The sequence below is a fragment of the Aplysia californica genome, unplaced genomic scaffold (assembly GCF_000002075.1).
Source record: "Aplysia californica isolate F4 #8 unplaced genomic scaffold, AplCal3.0 scaffold00198, whole genome shotgun sequence".
Lineage (NCBI taxonomy): Eukaryota > Metazoa > Mollusca > Gastropoda > Aplysiida > Aplysiidae > Aplysia > Aplysia californica.
The window spans coordinates 126,680-145,584 of NW_004797468.1; the positions used below are offsets into that span (position 1 = coordinate 126,680).

General features: G+C 38.8%; 1 protein-coding gene across 1 annotated transcript in view; it reads right to left on the bottom strand.

The window, feature by feature from the left end:
• LOC101858629 (ATP-binding cassette sub-family F member 3) overlaps positions 1-18,905 on the bottom strand; it is a 119,855-nt gene that overhangs the window by 97,010 nt on the left and 3,940 nt on the right. The window contains exon 2 of the mRNA XM_005098954.3: positions 1,421-1,565. Coding sequence (XP_005099011.1) covers positions 1,421-1,565 — 145 coding nt within the window. The remainder of the gene's footprint in view (positions 1-1,420; positions 1,566-18,905) is intronic.

Sequence of the window (18,905 nt, forward strand, 5' to 3'; positions counted from 1 at the left end):
CAAGGCAAAAACAACATCCTCATTTGCAGATGGAAAAGGGAAACAACACGCTCTCCCCAGCAAATAAAGCAAGCAAAGCAAATTAAGAGCAGACACATAAGAAATATTGTTCTTGTCGTCCTAAATAATATTTCACCCCAGTCTGATCATATTATATACTTTACAGACTATGACCAGATTTTATACAGAATCAACAAGCTCAGTAGCTGTAACTAGGCTGAGTCGTACGAAACTTACTCACTTTTTCCCTATATCTCCAGGTAGACGAAGCAGAAACAATCGATTTCATGCTAGCCTGTTCCTGGCCACCTCCTCCAATCTTGGCACATCTAGGCCCTGGGTGATTGCCTCATCCCCAATTTTGTTTCTGTAACTTTCAGTAGCTCTTTCTCTTTTTCCGGATGGTCTTCAATCTACAGATTTCCTCAAATTCTCGGGGCATTCCCGGGTCTTGGCGATTTTTTTCAAATCCCCAGGTAATTCTCAGGGTCTAGCAGTCACCCTTTATTGTTATTTATGCTTTCAACTCCATGTTGGCCATTGTTATCTTCTGATCCTTCATTTGAGTCCCCAACTTATGCATTCATGTCACCCATTATACAGAGTATAACATGTTGTAGAACCTTTTCTATTGTGCAGTTAGGGTTGTTATTGGAAAACAATCCTTCTCTTCTTCTTCTTCTTCTTCGATATCATGAGTAAGTGCATAACATTGTATTATTGAGATCTTGGAAGTGTCTTGTTTGAAATCTTGTTCTTAATAATCTAGTCCTTTAAATTAGTAATTCGTTCGTTTTGTCAATATATAGGACACCTACTCCTTGCTGTCCTCTCTTTCATGGTCCTAAATTTGAAGCAAATGCATATTGATATGTGAATGACTTAATTATTAATTTTGCCAAAGCAAAAAATTTATCACTGCCCATGTGAAAACTTTTTTTCATCTGTTATAGAGATTTTCGATATCTTTTGAAAAACTAGAAAAGTATAAGATTGTCAAAGTTAAATGTCTTGTCTCTCAAAGAGAGGAAACCTTCTTGGATCGTCAAAGGATTGGAAACTAGCTGCAGATCTCCCAGAGTGGCGGAACTACCCTCCCATGATCAAGAGAGGTCTCAAACCAGATATCATTTTCTGGTCAGAAACTGATGCTAACATCTTCTTAATCGAGCTGACTGTGTGACTGAGGGTTTATCGCAGCCTCAACTTTCACACCGTTGGGGCAGCTAGACCTCAAAGGCAGGAAGAGAAAGACAACCACCAAGAACATTTCAAAAATGGCAGAAAAGAGTTCGAGCTGGCTGGGACATGGTATCAAAATGGTTTTTTAAAATCCCTCAACAATCATTCTCTCCACTTGAAGTAAAACTGATTGCCAAAGTGCATAATCATAATAGCTAAAAATTACAATAGCTCAAACCTGTGGAGGAGACAATGCAAGCGGTCACATATCTGTTTCATGTCTTCTTCAGATTTGCTTTCGTCAGCTTGCTGAAGCATGATCCCAATCGCTTCATACAGATCATCAGAAGTCTCAAAATCATCCCCTCCATCGTCCAGAACACCTAAAGACACAAAGTTATAAATATAACAAATGTGAAGGGAATATCAAAAGATCAGTGTCAACAAGCTCTGGGCCTTGAAGATGATAAAAATCATCATAGATCAAAGACTAAGCTTTTGCTGTATACTGTGGTTACAATTTTTATTCCAGATCATTTTATTAAATTATCTTTCTTATTAAGTAATTCCAAGTCAGTCTAACCCTAGTTCTTGAAAAAACAAAAGCAACAACAAATATTTTTAAAATTCAATAAGAACCGAAACAAACAGCTACAGTCTCTAATTGTGACACAAAAAATACGAAAAACACAGCAAATTTACTCTAAGAAAAACTGGGAATTGCCACAGGCAATTAGAGCAACAGACCACATACAACAGTTTCTTACTATACTAAAGTGTTTTACATTTCCATCATTATTGAAAGTAACAGTAAGGTACATGGCATCATTTTTTGTTCCACTCCGCGCCTTTTAGTAGTAGCTTGAGGGTCAATTGACTGACCCTGAAGCAACTTTGCTGGAGTCCATTCCATTAAGAAGTTCGCATTTTTGTTCAACTTTTGAAAAGATATAACTTTCTCCCCATCCCACACAATAAAATTACTCAAATCACAACACCTAGGTATTAAAATCTCAATGTTTCAAGATTTATTCTTCGTTGGAATGGTTATTTTCTGTACCTTAATATTTGTTCTAGAAGTTTTAGAAGAGTACCCAATCTGGCTTATTTATTATAGCTTACTTTTTCACAAATGATTGTTTTTTAACATGCTTTGAACTATTGATCTCTCCGAAATCTGTGCTTAACTGACTATAGGGGCTCCTGTAGTCTAGAGGTTATGGTGTTCACCTCTCATTCAATAGGTCCAGGATTCGAAACCCGACCGCGACTGAAAATTTCATACTCTAAAATATTGTCCTTCCACCTCCTTTCCTGCTCTCTAAACCATGATGTTCTATCGTCTGCTTTCATCTCCACTTTCTGCCCTGTCCCCCCTTCTCTGGGCTCCTGACTCTTTCAGCAGCCTTTCTACTGCTACTCCTTGGCCCTTCTTACTACTGTCTTTCAGCTACACCTCTGATCTTATGGTAGGTAAGATCTAACACCTAGCATGGTAGGTAAGATCTAACACCTAGCCTTCTCGAATAAGGGCGAAAAATCTCTGGCCACCTGTGTGTAAGTTGCTCATGTTAAAGATCCCTTGGTGGTCCTAAAATCGATAGGAGTAAGCTTCAGTCGCCTCCAGGTCATAATTCAAAATTCTCACCAAAGTGAAAATGCTTAATGCGTCCCACGCGCTCATAAAACTTTATGCAATAGCGAGCGCCGCAAAATGCTTATCAAACCCCCAAAAACAACTTGTCTACGAATATCATGTCGTTCACCGCCAGAAATCTTGTATCAGCGCAGTTAGTTATAGCCAAGTTATAAGGGAACAAAGATCGCATTATCTGCATTTTTGAGAAAATGTGCTCAGTGTTGGCTCTTGCTTTACCATGTAACACACACAAGAAAGACACTTTTACTTTGTTCATAAATTTTGCTGTATCTTTGGCAGCCTGATGCGACACTTCAAAACACAATTTAAATTGTGCGAATACTTGAGTATAGATAAAATACTTCATGTATGGAATACCAAAAACAATGGCCAATACATGCATTCTTAGTTTTTGGGTTGGAAATGGGCGCTGGCACTTACAAATGTGAAGAAATCAGAACATGGTCAGTCCTTACAAATGGTCACAGATACTGAAAGAAAAGCTAGAAAAATCTACTTGTGCACTCTGGGTAAAGTTGAGAAAAGTCTTTCAAAGAGGGTAGTTCAAAGACAAGAATTTATCACAGCTGAAACTGACATAAACACCAGCTCAAACTTTCAACACTATTCTTAGATCATACACCCATGATATTTACCAAAAGCAAAATTGAGAATATAAGACATTTACTAACCGATAGACTGCAAATGCTTTAAAAATGTGATTTTGATCATTCATGAGGTATGTTGCTTTGATCCTGCCTGTCAGGACAAACCCAGATTGCCTTGGATATATATCTAAGTTTCGTACACATTCCTGAATACATATTTCAGCTAACTTGACAGACACACTCCATAAAAGAACTTCCCCACTAAAGAAATTAACTCATTCATGTCTTCTGTATGTAATGATGAGGAACTTAACAACATTACTGTTACACCATCACAACAGTTTTTTAGGCAACTGGTCAAAACAAAAGGGCAGCAATTATTCTGAACACAAGCAACAACCTCTTCTCCCCTCCCGCATATTTCTCACCCTTGACACGTGTGTAGCGGACTGTATTTCTTGTTCTCATTACTTTTTTACAATTGCAAAAGTTCACCAAAATGATGAAGAAAATGAGACTTTTTTATGGGAGCACCATGTCCTCAAGACAGGTTTATTTTGTGATAAGTGTGGTGGTAGATTGTGCACATTTGAGACATTATGATCACACATGGCTTCGTAGATCCAGTTGTCATTACCACCACCAAAAAAAAGAAAAAAAAAAGAGGGGCGATTTCAACATTTTCAAAGTTAAAGCCAAGGTTGCAGCATTCTCTTTGACAAATTTATCTTGTCGTGAAACATTTTCGAAAGAAGAAGCAAATGAGGTAATTGTAAATATTTTTGTTTTTTTAAGTGTGTGTGTGTGTGTGTGTGTGTGTGTTTGTGTGTGTGTGTGCTGTGTGTGTGAGTGTGTGTGTAACCGTACTTCTAGAACTATCTGCTTTGGTTTGAAACTGAGGTGTACATCTCATTTGAAACACATTATAAAGTTGGTAGCTCTAGATGCTTGTCTAATGAAATTTGAACAAATCGACCCACATAGGTACAAAGAACCTGGAAGGACTTTAATTTCTCAATCAGATTTTTTTTAAATGAGCTTGATTTTACATATACAGTGGCGCCCAAGAGAAACTCGAAAATTTAATCATCCAATCATGCTAAAGCCTTCCACTACCCACTCATGCAGCATACAAATTTAAAGCTAAATATATTTTGCATCATCTGACACAATATTTGTGAGGTAGCATGGTGAAATCAGGCACTTGTCACAATAATGAAAGTCAAATTGAAGAAACCGGCATTTTTTTGCAGGTTTGGGAATTTGTATCGAATCTTTAATTTTTGGGCTCAACACCTTTCATGCCCTTTAAAGAACACATTTCTGTGTGGATTTTACTGGAAAAATGTTGATTAAAGGCATAAAAGATGTAAATTACGGACTCTCAAGCTAAGGAATTAACTCAACTTTGGCGGACATTTTCACGCTAATTTTACCTCTGAAACCAGGCGACCCCCCCACCTCCTTCAATTGCCAATATCTTGACTTGTATTCAAGATAAATGGATCTTTTTTTTCATAAAAAGCAAGACAAATGAATAGGCTTTAAGACGATACTTATAACTCTATATGCCCAAAATTGGCAAGCGCCTGACTCCACCGCGCCGTGACACATTTCTTCTATAAAGAGACACCCGAGATATAGTCACTAAAAACTGACCTTTAAAAATCAGGCTTGGCGAAATTGTGTGAAATCAAAGAAACGTAAAATTGTCTTCGCACATGTATTGAGGAGTATCAATATTGATAAAATGGATATACATGACACATCCAATGAATGGAGAACTTTATCTCTGAAATAAACAATATTTTATTTCAATATTTTCAAACAAAACAAAACTCGGACATCACATACTTATTTAAATGTAAAAGCTCATTATTATTTTGCTTAGAAGCCAAAGGTTTTGTGTAGGTCACGATCCTTTGGGCATCGGCTGTATTAAATTTTGGACATAATTAATTACCAGTCATTTAACTCCCCAAATGTCCCAGACAGTTGCAAAAAAAGGGCCTGAATTGAGAGAAAAGTCAATTTTCTTTAGTTGCTGTTTCATAGGACTTCACATAGGCTATCTGTAGGATTCATATCGGCGCTATTTACAGGTGACCACTCCAACGTTGACAGGATTTGGTTTTCCAAGAACGGCCTAGTGGCATTTGCCATGTAAGAAAGTGCTTTGCCATGCATGGAGATGTCTACTTGAATGACACCATGACGAAAATAAGGATAAGACATGGCCTTCCAGCACTAGTGCAACGTTGTCCATTAGACCAAGCCATCCGGTGATTTATGTTTTGTTTATTCCACCCCAGACCATAAAAAACCATGGCGGTTTCGCGGCCTCTGCTCCTCACTGACAGATGATTAGTCCAAAATCTAATAGCTGATGATGGAGACAATAAGCCTGCCCACACTGAAATGGACCCTTATGAAGAGGAGCGAGGAAGCATAGAGCTCCCCGTCTTCCTAAGACTCCAGTTCTACATTCAAGTACTCAAGCAGTCCAAAATCTAACTAACACAGTCCATGTGCAAAAAAGGTTTCGTTCTCTACACAAAAACAAATAGCTCCAAACAAAAACAAAATCGTTTAGTTTAGTAAGAGTTATATGGCACCCGCAACTGCATAAGGTCATATGAGCGTGCGAAACACGAGTTAGTTGCATTCACAACAGCTCACAGAACTGCTTGACTTTGGTCACATTATTTCTATTAAACTGTTAAAAATTAGTGGTAAAAAATTCTTAGTTTAAAATAACATTAAAAATTTAAATAAGATTATTCACATTTACTGTTAAGGCCAATGGCCTTTATAAAATCGAGAATTCTGTTGGGATCAATGACGGAGAACAGGTCTTGTAATATTTCGCATTTAAAATATTTTCTTCTGGTGTCTACAAAGTCTGGACATTCTGTTAAGATATGTCCAGGGTTGGGTTGATTTAAATCAGTTGATTTTTTAAATTTAAATCAACTTGATTTTTAAAAATAAAAATCAGTGATTTAAATCACTTTAAAATTTTTTTTTTTTAATTCAGTTTTTACACATTTCAACATTCAGAATTCCTTTCCTTGGTTTCATAAAACAGATATAATAATATAATCATGCTTAAAAGTCTGCTTTCACTGTAAAATAATACAGTATTCAATTTACTTTTTTTTCCATAATTGAAATCAGAGCTGAGTTGATTTAAATCAGTTGATTTTTTTTATTTTAATCAACTTGATTTTTTAAATAAAAATCAGTGATTTAAATCACTTTTCAAAAAAATGTATTCAGTTTTTACATATTTAAACATTCAAAATTCCTTTCCTTGGTCTTATTAAACAATATAAGGTTTAGTAGACTAATATAATCATGCTTAAAAGTCTGCTTTCCCCCCTGTCACTGTAAAATAATACAGTTCTCAATTTACTTTTTTTCATAATTGAAAACCAGGGTTGGGTTGATTTAAATCAGGTCAATTTAAATCAGTTGATTTAAAAAAAATTTAAATCAACTTGATTTTAAAAATAAAACTCAGTGATTTATATGACTTTAAAAAATGTATTCTGTTTTTACATTAGGGCTGTACCCCGGTAGCAAACCCGCTCGTGCTCACAAGCCCCTAGTTCAAGTCACAAGCCTCAAATCACTAGGTCAAATCATCAAATCAAATCCCCAGCATGATAAGTTGAGTCTAGCGCAAACTGTAACCTCCTTTGTCTAGTCTAAACTTCAAGTCCACAGCAATTAACAATCCGCGAAGCCACTCGTGTCAGGCCCCCTCATCATCCCCACCCTGCTTGCAATCCGCGAAGCCACTTACGTCAGAAAAAGAGAGAGGGGGAGAGTGAGAGATCTCGCCCACAGAGTCACTGCGCGGTGTGGCGCTGTAGTTTACTCGATTAATCGAGGCCTGCGCAAGCCTCAAGTCCCGTCCGCTGCCACAGGCCCCACAATTCACACAGTACTGATTTGCGCTAGGCTTACAGATTTGCCCCAGGACAAGCTCCAAACCTGACCTGCTGATTTGTACTGTCTCGATACACCGAGCGAGCGGCACGGGCTCGATGGCGTAGGACCGTCTTGATGGCGACAAGACAGTCCGATGTGTTCAAACAGCAAGACAGTACTGTGCGCTGTGTGAACTTTGAACCGTGGAGGAAGGGAGAGGCTGGCCTTGTTTTGGTGCACGGTGTAGAGAGCTGAAGTTATTTTTAACTTCCCGCCGTTGATCAGCTAAGCGAATGGATAAGTGAGAGGGAGCGTGGTATTGTAGTAACAGAGACCTAGGTTTCTGGTAGTAATAAGAATAAGTTGACTTAGATTACCCTAGAATGGAGAACTCCAGGGGTCGTTGTGATTGGCTTTTGTATCGTATGTATGTAACCTATTTTGTAGATGTGTTACACTCACAGTGACATAATACAGAACATTTAGGAGACGGGCTAGGCCTACTTCAACCCAATGTCAGGGCCAACCTGGGTTGAGAGGGAACAACGCCCCAGCAGAAAGACGGAGGTTCTCAGTAAAAATTTCTCCCCATACGGGAATCGAACTGAGGTCTTTTGCGTGCGACGATGAAGCGCTTGGCTCGTGCACATTAAAAATAAACAGGCCTTAACATCATAAGAATAGCCGATCCAATATTAATTTTTAAGTGCATTGAATAGAGCTTTTTGTTTTTTACAACCGAACTATGAAAAAACAACAACCGATCTTGCACTTTTGGTGCAAGCCTCTCAGCGCAAATAACCAGAGAATCTATAATATGTACTGAGCCCACTGCCACGAGAGTTCGCGACGTCACGACACAGTACAGCAGGACTGTCCGCGAGTCACAACTCACCGGAAGTTCCCTCCGTAGCAAGCGGGAGGCAAATCAAACCACAAGCCTGCTCGCAAGACTCTAGCGCAAGACTTCCGCTGCTTTACAAGCCTTCGATTAACCGAGCAGAATCCAGCCCTATTTTACATCTTTAAACATTCAGAATTCCTTTCCTTGATTTTATAAAACAGATATAAGGTTTAGTAGACTAAAATAATCATGCTTAAAAGTCTGCTTCCCCCCCTGTCACTGTAAGTAGTAAATTAATACTGTATTCAATTTACTTTTTTTTCATAATTGAAATTAGCATTTTCTTTTTCTTTTTAGACAAACACAAGCGCGCGCACATACACACACTGTAATAAAATGCAAGTTTATCTATGCATAACCCCCCCCCCCCCCCCCCTTCCTTTTAAACTGACATTTTCTTCATTTTTTGTCTGCAGCCATAATTCACTGATATAGCAGATTATGGCTTTCTAAAATTGCACTTGCTTAAATTAATCATTAGTTAAAATAAAGACAATGCATTTTGCACTAAAAGAACTTACTTTTAGCCACCAAAAATCCCAAACTGTGTTGACATTTTTTTTAAAATAAAAAAATCCGATTTAAATCAAAAAAATCGATTTTTAAAATTTTTATTTTAAAAATTAAAAAAATCACCAACCCTGGATATGTCCAACGGTAGAAACTGTGTCACATCGGACACAGGTTGGTTTCTCATCTCCCTGAAGGAGGTATGAATCAGGGAAGTGTGTCCCATGCGTAATCGAGTCAGACACATACAGAGTCACAGAGTGACCAAGACTATGATTGAATGCTAACGATTTTTTAATAACTGTAAAGTTTGATTTGTAACAACAAAAAATAAATCGTCGGCCTTGTGATAAAACCGACTACCAGCGAGGTAAATTTTACAGGAGAAGGAAAAAACTGTTTTATTTCAAAACAAAGGCGTCTAACGATAAATCAATGCTTTAAACACCTATAAAAACACTTTACCGAAAATCTGTAGACCTTTTTTTCCTTCAAAAATTGCTTTTAATGAAACTGTGTGGGTTAGAAGGTTATGTCGCTCAAATTTTCCTGGATAAAACCGACCAACCCTCAATTTTGTGGGTTGACCGGTTTTATCAGGAAGCCACTGCTGGCATTGAGTTTGGTTGAGTGCAGCCAAGCCACACTTGACGGTAACGTATTTGATCACTTGCTTCAATCGTCAAGATCTTTTGTAGAAGAAGAAGAAGAAGAAGAAGAAGAAGAAGAAGAAGAAGAAGAAGAAAAAGAAGGAGAAGAAGAAGAAGAAGAAGAAGAAGAAGAAGAAGAAGAAGAAGAAGAAGAAGAAGAAGAAGAAGAAGAAGAAGAAGAAGAAGAAGAAGAAGAAGAAGAAGAAGAAGAAGAAGAAGAAGAAGAAGAAGAAGAAGAAGAAGAAGAAGAAGAAGAAGAAGAAGAAGTAAAAGCAGGAGGAGGGGGAGGAGGAGAAGGAGGAGGAGGAGAAGGAGGAGGAGGAGGAGGAGGAGGAGGAGGAGGGAGAGGAGGAGGAGGAAGAGGAGGAGGACTATATCATTGCTACCAACATACTATCAGCTGCTGCCATTTCAGTGCTGCGGAGTCAATTCGGGCAAAAACAGCAGTCACAAAGTTGAACCTTTAATAGAAGTAGAAGAAGCAGAATACAGCAACAGGTATATTAATTACATTTAAAGTAGAAGAACAGGAGGCTGGAAGGGTAAGGGAGAGCTGCTACAGCAACAACTACAAAAACAACAACTACAAAAATAACAAAAACAACAAAAACAACAGTAGTAGCAGCAGCAGCAGTAGGCCTTTAGAATTTATGACCGTGTCTGACACGGTACTACTATTGGCACTGGTAGGCCATTCAAAGGCCTGGAAAAAAGTAATACAAAGAAAGAAATGAAAGCAGAAAGCCATACAAAAGCTCTGCTACCTCAGCAATGGTTTGGGAGAAGTTGGTTACATAATGATATATCATTATTATACAAAAAGACTTTGTGAGTACCAAAGAATGCGCCAGCTTTCTCCAAGGTGCGTGGCTTGACAACTACTACTTTATTGAGTTTTCTCGACGATAGAAGAGCATGTCTGTCTCACTCTGTGTCCTATGGCTACAACAAGGCAATACGACAAAAGTTACCATTGTTTTGAAAGACTCTACAATAATCGAATTTGGCTTGATCGCTTTCAAAACTTCTTACTGAGGCAAAATTTTATGGTAATTGTGGTAGCATCGTGGTACAATGGCCTTCAACTCCAGTAGATGTTTATACTGGTTGGCAGTTATTTTTAATCTGTCTTTGCAGAGAGGTCCAGCAGTAACCGTCGTACACATGGTGTTCAGCTTTTTAAATTTTTATTTTAAAAATAAAAAAAATCACCAACCCTGGATATGTCCAACGGTAGAAACTGTGTCACATCGGACACAGGTTGGTTTCCTTGCAGGGCCTGCCATCCATCATCAAAGTTCAGCTTGTACTGAATTTTAAAGACTGGAGTGTACTTTGATGCCTGCAAGTCAGTGACAGTAGGATCGCCTGCTTTTCTCCCTGGGCGGATTGTTTAGTGCTCTCCGACCTTTGCGAAATCTTTAAAAAAGCTGTGGTCCAGGTACATAACTTCTGGCTTTGAGCATGATGTTCACGTAGTCCATTGCGATGTACATCAGTGCGTTTTTAAGCGATCGCTCAATAGTGCCATGGACTGAATCCAGTTCCATTTGAGTATGGTCCTTGGGGAGAATTTCTGCTCAACTGTGATGTCAAGCTCTTTGGCCAGCGAGGCTATTGCACTCACCAGGGTGGCTTTCTGTTTTAGTAGTTGCGCCAATCACTGCAGATGATGAAGTGGTTGAAGTCAGTCACTTGCAATATCAGTTAGTGAGTCAGACATGATGAAAACTGTTGAAGCCCAGACCAACTTCACTTTCATAAAAGACATATCATCTGGCGTCTCTGGTGGCAAGATCCTAAGTCGTAACATTGTGTACAGCCAGTTTTGTTTTATATAAGGAGGAAGTCTTTAGGGATGGGGTCAGAAGGACGCACTGGATCTCCATACAAAGGACACACACAGCCTCCCTGTCCTTCTCCTTCTCTGGTCTAGCTGCTGCTTTCCTCATTTTCATATTTGAGCTGTGCTCTGTTTCTGTGAGGTTTCCAGATTTGAACTTTGTACAAATGTCGCACTGGTCTTTCTTGGTTGAAAGTAAACCCAAATTGTTTTTCTTGAACTTTTGGCAGAACACTAGATAGCTCAATGTGGCTTTCACCCTCTCTGCAAAGTTCTCCATGTATACTTGATGCAGATCTGACGTTTTCTGGATTGTCATCTGTAGACAGGAGGATATCTTCGAAAGTTTGTCAAAAAAGTCCTCTTTATGGAACGACTTGTCATCTTTGGCTCTCTCATGGTGGGCGTGGTGTGTTCTAGGGGGGTGGACCTCTTGTTGTTTTTGTTTTTTCGGAGAAGACACTTTAAATAAACCAGTGGGTCAGGCATGTGGTGTTCTTGAAGATTGTTTTACAAACAGGTGTTCTTTGACCATTGACTCTTGTAAGTGGTATTGAAGGCTGTAATTTCTCCTTGGGTTTTCCCTTGCTGGGTAAGATCTCTTTTTGTCTATCATGTTTATCGTGGCATATACGTAGGCTCTCTTTTCTATCCAAGAGAGTGACCAGTGATGTCATTGCATTTTGTACCAACCAGTTTACAACTGCAAAGGACGTCAAGTTCACATCCTGCTCGCTTCGTGCCTTGACATGGGTAGAGGCATTCCCAGTTCTTTCAACCTCTTCCTTTTGTTACCATTCCAATCGTTTTCATGCCGTGTCCTTTTCGCAGAGATCAAAGGTGACATAACTGTTGTATTATCAGCTGATGTGACATTAGCCTGGTCATGTTGATCACTTTCCACTGCGCTGAGGGTAAGAGGTGTCGCAGCAAGAGTGGCATCATCTTATTAAATGTTATAGCGTTATGTAAGCTAAGGCTTGATATAAAGATAAAGCATTAGGTTATGACACTGAGAAAATAATCTACTCAAAACACAAACGAAATGATTTTTCAAAGAAAGTCGAACGATGTTTCAGAAGGTAAGGACTGCAATAAACACAGCAAATGAAAAAAAAAGAAAAGCGCTTTAAAAAACAACGATCGTTGGGGGCAGACGATGTGCTGGACAGGTCCCACAATTATTATTTTTTTGAGTGAGTTAGTAAAGGAGGAAATGCTATCTACTTCGTCCATTCAATTGTGAAGGAAAAATGACTAGGAGAAGAGACAGTAGTCCGAATAGGGAAAATGCCTTCACAATCGGTGAATTTCGAGTACAAAGACAAAGAAAAACACTCAGACAGAAAATATAGTTTCATATAAAACAAAATCCATAAAGATGCATTTCAAATACCGGAATTGTCACGAGATAAACAGTTCTGTGGGAACAGTGGGGAGTTTTGGTCATTAATAACATTATCAGCAGCATTAAAACGAAGAAAAAAGAGGAAACAACCAGATCTATATAACTCCCCAATGAATCCAACAAGAAATATTACACAAACATTCCTTTTTGGAGAGCTCCCACGGTTATGTGAGCAAATTCTGGACTTTTACAGGTCTGAATCTGATGTCAAACGAAGTCCGGAGAGCAGTCGAAGCCGGGGTTAGTCGGTAACGTAGCAAGTGGCCCGTCATTGTTAGCGCGATAAAAACAGCCAACCCTCATTCCGTCCCTCGCAGGTGGGATAGTCGGAATTATCGGGCTAAAATCCTATGGGTGCTGGGTTATACGGTTTTATTCCTAATGTTTTAAAGACATTTCTAGACAAAATTCAGATCTGTCTTTGAGTGAGCATATGAAGTAGACAATTTACTATCCATAGGGCCAATAAATTTTTTGGGGATATTTTGTGGGTTAGTCGGTTTTATCACCAGGCCGACGAAATATAATATTGACCAGAATGAGAGAATTAGAGTTGTGTCCACTTGGAGGGGGGGGGGTGGCAGGGCCAATCAAAACTAAAATAAAGTTGACAAACCTAAAGGGGTCAATTCCGACTTCTGAAGGATGGGGGTAGTTTCCCCTGTATTTATCCATACTTTGATGTTTTGTTTAAATTTAAAGGTTTAATTTTTCTCGCTCGCTGCATGTCAAAGATCGTATGGGGAAGTAGCCTAGATCTAGCGAGAACTTCGGGGCAAAACAAAATGCCCACCAGGGTAGTTCGGCTCGATTCGAAAAGTGAAATAGCCGTAGCTCTTTAGTTTTACTTTTGTGTTATAATATCATTTTTTTTCTATGGGTTTGTCAATTTAATCATCCTCACCGATAGAAAGTATTCAGATATTAGAAAAAACAGGTATTATTTCACACCGGGTGAGAATAGCCACTTCCTAAGATAAAATAAAATAAAATACGGTACAAACAGCATGCATATGTCTAGAATTGCCATAAGCCTACTCAAGCGCGCTCCTAGGAGGAAGGCATCATATTTTCTGTCCGATATTCAACAAAACTTTTTTTATAACCCACTAAAATCCCCTTTCGGGATACTATTACTCGAGTAATTGCTCGAGTCTTAAGAGCCGTAGGACTCGGAGTAATTACTTGAGCCCAGAGCAGAAACTCGAGTCTGGACTCGAATCTTAATATTCTGGACTCGCACACCTCTAGGCCCTATTAAAAATTAGAAAACAGGTCTCATGAGTAATTATTCCGGTTTAAAATACGGCAGGCGCTATTTGCAACGCCGCGTTCTGAATATAGCTCCTGTGCTATTTACAACACCGCGTTATGAATAGCTCCCATGCTATTTGAAACGCCAGTGTACACTAGATCTAGATCTAGTATCTCTAGTATCCATCGTATCTACATGATAAAAATATTGTAGTTCTGCCTGAATTGTGGAAGCTTTCTTAGTTTCTTGATAAACCTCCTAGGATTTGTCTCCTTTTTTTATGACGTCTTATTCCGATCAATATAGGGTAGATCTAGATTAGATCTAACAATTGTTTCTGACACTGTTTGCAGAAAAGTAGACTAGATGTAGAACTAGTCTTGCCCATCTCTCATAATCATAATCATTTGAGTTTGAGCAAGTAAGTCGAAAGACGCTTGGATAACAATAACAAGACGGTGCAACTCGGTATAAGCAGTATTTTCTGTCCGCAATGTCTTCATACGATAGATCTAAATTTCTAGATCTCCCAAAAAATATTATCTCTAAGTTAGCCTTAGAGAACGTTACAAGCTGTCTACGTTCTCGAAGTCTAAATGTTCAGTGTTTCCAAGCGTGGCATCGACTTGCATCCGGGAAGGGTTTTTTTTTTCTAAAATAAAAAAAATAAAAAATAGACTCACAGACCAAGAAAGCCACTATTGAACTTTAACCAGGCCTAAAATTCCTAAATTGGTCAAAGGAAAAGTATAGGCTATACAAAGGCCTACTTTGTACAGACGTCCTCTGGGGGACAAAACCAGAATGTGCAGGCTTCATCACTACTTAAAAAAACTACAAAGCAACAAGTTATAATTATGGGAAATATTTAATTTATCGGTCAGTCGAGAAGAGGCAGAAAAAAAAAATCCAGGCCCAGGATTCGAACCCACGCTCATAAAATAATGGTTTGGCTTCAAGCGGAGACGCGCTGTCCATTCGACCATCAGAACTTACGTCAACAAAGCGTAGATTAAGCTTTATAATTTTACACACGGCATTTTGTTTAGCCCTGGCGCTAATCGCAACGCAGCGTTATATTTAGTACTGGCGCTAATCGCAACGTTGCAACGAGGAGTCTACATACAAGAGGGGCCACTTCTCTCTTTGAGCCAATTTAAAAAAGTGTCCTCAAAATTCGCAAATGCGCACCCTTAGCGAACAGAGTTACCCTACTTGAGTTTAAAAAATCAAAGTGAAACTATCAAGTTTTTGAATTATAAATTTCGGAACAACGCTTTTTTAAAATGGTTACGCTGACAAAAAACCTCTTCCGGAGGAAAGGGTTATTGTTTTCTTCGTTTAATTTGACTTTAGAATAAAAGGCGAGAGGTCATTAAAATTTTAAAAAACTAAAACTCCACACTGAACAAACCCGAACTGCCGATGAACAGCCGTCGATCTGCGCACGCCAGGAGGTGCTATTCCTATTCTTCTTCTGGAAAAACGAAAGAAAGCTTCAAAACAGACAGCAGCGCCATCTGAAGCAAAGACCGAACTTCCGGCGGACACTTTTGGCTGAGTGGCCCATCTTGTTATGTACTATTTTTGGTTGCAAATAGGCACTTCCTTAAAATACATGCACTGTCATTAAGGCACCTGGTTTCGTCTCAAATACAAATACTTTATGTACTGCAAATTATTTCTCCGAACGTTCGGGAAAATAAAGCTGGGCACTATTTCTCCGAACGTTTGGGAAAATAAAGCAAGGGGTACTATTTCTCAGAACACTCTGAAATCACATCCTTTCCCGTAAATTTCGTATATACATATAGATCTATATGCCTACCAAAGATTGTTCGTATACAATAAGGTTCAATCGGTCCAAAAAATGTCCGCAGTAAACATTTATATAAAGAAATGCTACAGTTCCAAACAGTTTTTCGCTACAGATATGACATGTTGCCTAAGAAGGATGCATCTCTTAAACTTAATGTGTTGTGTTCACTCGTGTGCTGTCTAGATCTAGATCTATGGAGGGTTATTGATAACGACACATAGAACTATCATCTCTGCAATTGTCGCGGCCGCGACCAATCAATCGTGGCTCAATTTTTTGGTCCCCGAATGGGAGAATAAAAGTAAAAAAAAAAAAAAAAAGAAACCGAACCTCTTTACTTTTGAAAGAAACTTCACTTCGTCTCTTTCTCACTTGTTGTCACCACGTTGATTTGTTGAATACGTTACAGTTATATACGATTTGTATTGCTGTTCCTCTTTTATTTTTCCCTCTTTGTGGTGTTTTATTTTGTTGGTGATTAATATTAATGTCTGTTATTGTTCTGAAGTGTTGTTATTCTATTAATTTTTTGTTGTTGAGGAAAAAGAGGGGGGGGGGATGTAGTATAGAGTGTAACGTCATTTAATTTGATGTTCCTACCTTCATTAGATTCTAAATATTATATAGATTTAAATAAGTTAGAGCGTTCCAACAAAACCGATTACATACCATGTACTGACACTGGCAGGTCCCTCGTGTGTGATTCCATAATTTACATGTAATATCCTGTACTTGTTTTTTTTTTTGAATTACGCACATTTAGGGTTAAAACAGCCAATCCTCTTTGGACAGGTGGACACACACTCTTATTTGTTAATTTATTGTTTATGGGCTGTTCTAATTTTGATTTCATTCTGTTGTGAAACCTTTCTTTTTCACGTTTTTGAAAATTGAAATAGATCTAGATCTAGAATCTAGATCTAGAAAATTTGCTCCTTTCCAGTAGTGATGGGCAGGCATCGATACCAGGTACTCGATACTTAGATACCTATAGGTATCGGTATCGATACCGGCTCTAAACATCGATACCTATGTGTTATTTATCCCAGGGCTGCCAAAGCAAGTGACTTGGGCCTTGAGAATTTAAAAAAAATCAAAACTGATAAGTTTTCGTAGGGGGCAAGCGTTTTAAATTAATATAGTGATTTTTTTAACAAAAAGAGAGAAGTTTTTCATGAAATGTATCTAGTGATTTTGCAAAATCTTCACTGACAACCCTGATTTATCCTCATTGGTTTCATTTAAAGTTGCTTAAAATCTGGTAAATTGAATTGCCTTTTTAGAACTCTTGTGTTTTTATTTTCCAATACTAACATTTTCTGCAAAGTTGACTTTCCTCCCATACTTCACTTAATTTTTGTTTTTATTCTCATATTTGGATATTTATTTTTCTCTCTCTCTCTCTCTCTCTCTCTCTCTCTCTCTCTCTCTCTCTCTTTTACAAATAATTTTTGTTTGAGTCTCAGCTAAACAGTCACAACTTGTCTAGACACGATTACCTAAATACTTGGTACCCCCGGCGTATGTTGCAATAGCAATAGGTATCGAGGTATTGGTATCGATACCTTGAAAAAGTACTAGGTATCGACATCGATACCTAAATTGTGGTATCGGCCCATCACTACTTCCCAGACCTTGCAGAATGGCAGAATGAAAGTTGGCACCGAACTCTTGCAAAATAGGCAAAAAATCTCGAGACCAGAAGCCAGAAACCGTTTGGAGAAATAAAGATTGGCACTACTTCTCCGAACGTTCGGAGAAATAGTCACTCCGAAAAATTTATTTACAATTCAGTAGGCCTATTTAAAATTTTTTTTTGGGTCAGTCTAGCCATCATATTAAAAAGGTAGCGTCAATTGCCACTGAGTGGCGCGGTGGCAAATGACGAAAATTGACTTTTTGTCAATTGCCATCGAGTGAAGCGGTGTCAAGTCTGAAAACAACCCTATCTTTAGCATAATATATATACATAATGTGTGTCCAATGGGTCAATTTGTTCTCAACAAATTTCGTTGGACGAGCATCTAGTCTAGAGCTACGGTACCAACTTGGCGTGTTTTCAATGAGACGTATCTAGATTTAGGCTAGCCTTAGCCTACACTTTGGTGTAGAACCAACACAGGCAATTCTAGAAGTAGTCCTAGAAGGTCACAAACGCACACAAACTCAAGCAAAAATTCATGTTATATCGGGGAACATAAATCGGGGGACGGGAGTCAGGAAAAGACACACACACACACACACAGAGGCGAACGCACAACACCGAGCACTCAAGCACAATAAGCTAGATCTACCCACAAACGCAAAAGAGCTCCAATTTACTCGGTGGCAATTGACAAAAAGTCAATTTTTGTCAATTGCAACCGCGTCACTCAGTGGCTATTCTCATTCGGGGTGAGAATAGAAAAACGATCTACCTCTCACCCCGGGTGAGACTTGCCAGCGTAGGCTATTCTCACCCTGTGCGAAACAAGACCTGCTTAAATTTTCCTCATTTTGGAATACTGTCTATCGGTGTGGATGATCAAATTGATAAAAGCCAAGAAAAAATTACGTTTATAGCACAAAAGTAAGCTAATTTGATTGTCTTCAAAGATGCTATGGCTATTTCACTGTTCGAATCGAGCCGAACTACGCTGGTCGCCATTTTGTTTTGCCTGGAAGTTCTCGCGAGATGTACTCCTACCCTCTCTCCCTCTCTGTCTCTTTCTGAATACTGTCTATCGGTGTGGACGATCAAATTGACCAAAACAAAGTTAAAAAATGATGTTAAAACACAAACGTAAATGAATTTGGTTGTCTACAAAGATGTTACGGCTATTTAACTTTTCGAATCGAGCCGAACTACGCAGGTCGCCATTTGTTTTGACCGGAAGTTCTCGCGCTACTCCTCTCTCTCTCTCTCTCTCTCTTTCTCTCCACTGCCCACAGACAAAATTGTACGCTTTTAGTAGGCTACAGTTGTAATGGAACGTTTGTTCACGGCACAGAATTCTACAATTTTTCTGTTAATCACAGTGTAGAATTCTGTGGTTTAGGGTGAACGCAAAATTTGTTGGCCTACAGTAGGCCCGCATCACCGCGCCACTGTTTGGGTGCGCAACCCCCGGTCTCCTGCTTTGTTTTGGATAAGAACAGCGAAAACGAGGTC